The sequence below is a fragment of the Acomys minous genome (assembly GCF_964271855.1).
Source record: "Acomys minous genome assembly, chromosome: 18".
Lineage (NCBI taxonomy): Eukaryota > Metazoa > Chordata > Mammalia > Rodentia > Muridae > Acomys > Acomys minous.
In genome coordinates, this window is record NC_140501.1 from 63,400,482 (window position 1) to 63,405,553 (window position 5,072).

The window sequence follows — 5,072 nt, forward strand, 5'->3', positions numbered from 1 at the left end:
GTGGTATCAAGACTTTAAGTACTGTGTTATAGTAGTGCTATAATTGTTTTTAGGATAAATTGGTTGTCAGTATTATTTAAAAAAGAAAGTTTTTTTTTTGGAGACAGATTCTGTCTGTGTTAGTCTTGGTTGTCCCAGACTTCCTTTGTAGACCAGGCTGGCTTCGAACTCACAGCAACCTGCCTGCCTCTGCCTCCCGAGTGCTGGGATTAAAGGCTTGCATAAAAAAAAAACCTAACCAAACCAACAACCAACCACCAACAACAAAGAAGAAGAAGAAGAAGAAGAAGAAGAAGAAGAAGAAGAAGAAGAAGAAGAAGAAGAAGAAGAAAAGAAGGAAGGAAGGAAAAAAAGAAACCCAAATAGATCTTACCACAATGTAAAAGGATTTAATAGAAAAAGACACATTTTTGTCTCAATGCAGCCACAGTAGACTTCCTGGGTGCTCAGGACTATTCAACCACAGTGTCTACACTCTCTACTTTCTTGCTAGCTTAGCTGATAATAGGTAAATGTGGTGACAGCGTCATGTTTACCCAAATCAGAAAACTTCCTTATATGATGTGACACAGATGAGAAGCAGAGCTGCATAGGTTTAAAAGCCCGTGAGGCCACTGAGCACACACCTGCTTCATCCCCTTCCCAGGGCTGTGTCTACTCTGCCCTCCTCAAACATGAGCAGCCCTCCTGGGAAGATGGCACCAGTGCTGATTCTCCTGGCCTTTCTTCTGCCCCTTGGAGCTCAAGCAGGTAAGTGAGCAGCCCTGTTGCAGAGGTGTCATCTCATGACACCACTGCTGTCCTTCTGCCAGGCAGGAGTCAGGAATGATTCTGACAGTGCACACAGGAGCTTTGTGAACCTCAGGTCCCTCCTAAAGCCAGACTTGGAAATTTGACACTGGCTAGATTCTAACAAGGTCTGAGGAAGGGAGGTGTTTTCAGAAAGCTTAATAGAGACTGGCTTCTTCCAGCTTTTCTTCATCACGTGGGGACTAGATCATCCTTAGAAAGAGTTGTAACAGAGATGCAAAGATAGAAAATGTATGTCATTAACTTTCTTGAGCCTAGGTTAATGGCAACTTTAATGACCAGCATGCAATGAGTGAGGCCACCAGGTCAAGAATACTAACATTCTTCATTAACCTCCACCATTAGCCTGCTGAAAATCATGCCCAGGGTAACAAGATGCCTGCACTGCACATGCCACTAACTCTTCTGTCTAGTGCTAGTTGGCCTCTTCACTCTTTTCTGCAGCTCACCAACTATTTCCATCTTTGCCAGCACACTGAATGTCCCCCAGGCTCTGAATCCCACCAGCACCGCATCACCTATGCTCCAACTAAGTAGAAGTCATCATTCATTCTTGTAGCCAAAAGCATTTGCTGGGAGTCTAAGATGTGTTGGGCACCAGAATAGGAGAATGTCAGAAAATCCACATCCATAGTGCTTGGGGGTAAAAGGCATAGAAATGACACCAATCTCCATGTTAGAGAGGTTAGGGTGACTCACTAACAAAGAAAGGACCAAGGTGAGCCATACAGGATCCCCTTGGCTTCTAGCATCATGAAGACAGGGATTATTTCTCCATGCGCTTGTAAAATTGAGCCTGGTGGACAAGGGCTACCCAAGCCTTCTCAGAGCAGGATCTGAGGCTTAAGATTCACCAAAGATTATTCCATGTGCAAGGAATCCTGTCTGCAACCGTCTTAGGGGACTGCCGATCCCACCCTCTATCATCCTCCTTTCTAGATATTATCTCCTGACCTCATCTGTTGCAAGGTAACTCATATTCTATCCTTTTCTTTCAGAGGAGATCATTGGGGGCCATGAGGCCAGGCCCCACTCCCGCCCCTACATGGCATTTATTGAGTCTAAGGATATTGATGGGAATAGGAGTCGCTGCGGAGGCTTCCTGATTCGATACAACTTCGTGCTGACAGCTGCTCACTGCACTGGAAGGTGAGGAGAAGCAGCTCGCCCACAGTTTCTGAGACCCCCACACAGGTGCTTCTGTCCTTTCCTGTGGCTGCTCCCCTGAGAGCTCACTAGAAGACAGGACTGTGAAAATGAAAGTCTGATGTATATGGCATCAGAGGGTGTGAGGGCTGAGCCAGCAGCACACTTGAGCTGAAATCAACTGCACTGGCCCAACTAAAGCAGTGGTTGAGGTGGAATGTTCACCTTAAATCTCAGTGCAAGCTTTACAATACTATCTAGAAGCAAGAGGGAGCCGCCAGGACTCTCAGAGCCCTGAGAAACAGAGAGAAGTTGGTCACATATTGAGGCCGTCTTGTGTCCTCAAGTCCCCTCAGCTAGAACCCCATCCTGTCTTTCACAGCACCTGGATTACATCCTCCCTGACTGCACATCTCTCATGTTCTTTCTGTCTCTGCACAGCTCAAAGAAAGTCACGCTGGGGGCCCATAACATCAAGACACAGGAGCAGACCCAGCAGATCATCCCTGTGGCAAAAGCCATTCCCCACCCGGACTATAATCCTAAGGACTACTCCAATGACATCATGCTGTTAAAGGTGAGACCTGCCACCCTTCCCACCCACACACCTCCACTCCCCCTCACCCTCCACCCCACCCCTGCTGCCTGTGTTCTTCCTGGTGCAGCTCTTCCCCTCCCTTCTGCTCTCATCCTGCTTCTTTCCTCCCTTCTATCCTGGCTTTCGTGTGACCCAGGGCAGCAGGCTCCTGGCTGAGCTGGTCTCTCCTGTCTCTTCCCATCAGCTGGAGAGAAAGGCCAGGAGGAGTAAAGCTGTGAGGCTCCTCAACCTACCCAGGCGCAATGTCCATGTGAGGACTGGGGATGTGTGCCATGTGGCTGGCTGGGGATCAAAATCCCTTAAGGAGTTTTCTGTAACTGACCTCCTTCAAGAGGCTGAACTGATCATCGAGGGGGACAAGGAATGCAAAAAATGCTTCCGTCACTATTCCAACACCACACAGATATGTGCTGGAGACCCCAAAAAAGAGCAGCTTGCGTTTGCGGTGAGGTTCAAGCATTTAACAGACAAGACACAGGGAGAGAGGAACCTAAGAGAGGCCTGCCAGTGAGACTGGCCAGACCCTCAAGCCTCAGAGCAGAGAAGGCTCAGTCCAAGAGTGCACTTATTAGTCCCTTGTGTGGAGGTAGCAAGAGTGGGAGGTGGGGAAACTTCAGTCATCCCCCAAAATGCATCAATTATCCCACAGCATTCCTGAGGACTTCAGGGAATGCCTTGGACTGAGCTGGTAGGAAAAGTTGGGCTTCCCTGGAGCTCTGGCACTGAGGGAAGTTGGAAAGTCTGTCCTTACCCTGATCTGACTGTTTACCTTGCCAGGAGGAGGCCAGTGTAGAGCCAGAGGGAGCCAGGCTCAGTTCTTCCTTTCTCTGCCTACAGGGTGACTCTGGGGGACCCCTCATATGTGACAACAGAGCTTATGGGGTTGTATCCTATGGAAAATCCAAGAGGATCACTCCAGAAGTCTTCACTAAGGTTGCACACTTCCTGCCCTGGATAAACAGAAACATGAATCTCCCCTAACAGGTTTTAAACCATGTGCCTGACCATCTTGTCTGTACTCAGACAAGAACTATAGGCATTGGACAGCAAAGGCTGAAATTTCATAATAAATGATCTCCTAAGTGCATATACCTGAAGTCTGTTGTTGTCTGAGCCACTTTATTTTTTGTGCACCTCGTTGGTCTAGGCAGCCATGTCCTGTCAGTTCTGGGCTTTGCTTCCTCCTCCTTCCCCAGCCCCTCCCCTCACTGGAACTTCAGGCTGTAAAATTCCCACATATTTATCATGCATACGTGGTGGGAGTAGGGGATTGGTTTTTTTTTTTTTTTAAATTTTTGATATAGGATCTCACTGTATAGGTCTGGCTGGCCTGGAATTTACTATGGAAACCATCCTGGACTTAAACTCACAGAGATCTGCCCCTCTCTACTTTGCCAGTGCTGGGATTAACATTGTCTGCCAGGACATCCTACCATACACATATTTAATTCTCAACTCTCCAAGGCTGGCTTTCTTACAATACATCCATCAGGAGGCTACAGCACTGCAGAGGTGCCATACACTCAGTCACTCTTCTTCATACTGGAAATGAATCTTCCTGGGCCTAGGACATTCATGTCATCTCTAACCCACTGTCATCAGCACCCAACATTTAGAAGAGAGCCGAACAAGGCTTTGAGGCAAAGGATGAGTCCTCTCTGGAAATTCAGTAGGCTGTGGGCAGGACCACCCATTCAATGTGCTATACCAGGACCTTCCGGTCTCTAGCAGGGCAGGCTACTTTCGTCACCTGAACTGTCAGCAGTCTAGAAGGCTGAGACATGCCTCTGATAGCCCCAGGATCACTTCAGTCCTATTTCCCAGCCCAGCACAAAGCTCAGTCCACTTTTGTAACCCTTCTGGCCTACCAGGGTTTGCCTTCTGACTTCTTCCAGCCCCTCCTGCCACAGGCCTGATTTCAGCCAGCCTTTCACTCCTCTACCTATATGTTCCAAACACTGTGGACTTTCCTCTTCCTCATATTCCAGCTAGACTTGGGCTGCCAGTCACCTGATGCTCACACCTGCCACCTAGGCTAGCTGAGCTCTCTTCCAACTCAATTCTTCCATGGAGAGAGAGGCTCAGCAATGACCTCCAGTCTCTCAACAACCCTGGTTCAGTCTGAAGTCCGGGCTTCCCCTCCTGGCCAGTGGGGATATGGCAGTTTGTGAACCTTATGCATCTAAGTGATGCTAGTATCTTTTGACACCATCAACTAACACATGCATGTCTATGGCTTTGTATCAGGTACTTGATAGACTCTTTCTTCGCTTTAACCCTCTTGTTTCACTGGACAGGTCAGTATTGATCTGTATTTGTAATTTAAAAAATGTTTTAACAAGGATTAAGTTGGGAGTACAGCCAGCATACTGTCCCCTGAGCCTCATTGCCCACACTCCTGGGGAGGCCCACAGGGCCCCAGGAACATCCAGGTTAGATATCTCCACCAATTCCTGCCAGTCTCCTTCCTGTTGCTTCCATCTAAGGACAGACAGCACACTGTCTCTCAAAACCTATC

General features: G+C 48.1%; 1 protein-coding gene across 1 annotated transcript; it reads left to right on the forward strand.

The window, feature by feature from the left end:
• Positions 1-573: 573 nt before the first annotated feature.
• On the forward strand, positions 574-3,535 carry LOC311589119 (granzyme E-like; the record flags this gene model as incomplete). Its single annotated transcript, XM_084767402.1, has 5 exons — positions 574-750; positions 1,809-1,959; positions 2,398-2,533; positions 2,739-2,999; positions 3,392-3,535. Exons 1-5 carry the CDS (start codon positions 675-677, stop codon positions 3,533-3,535), a joined length of 768 nt encoding a protein of 255 aa, XP_084623528.1. The 5' UTR covers positions 574-674.
• Positions 3,536-5,072: the final 1,537 nt, after the last annotated feature.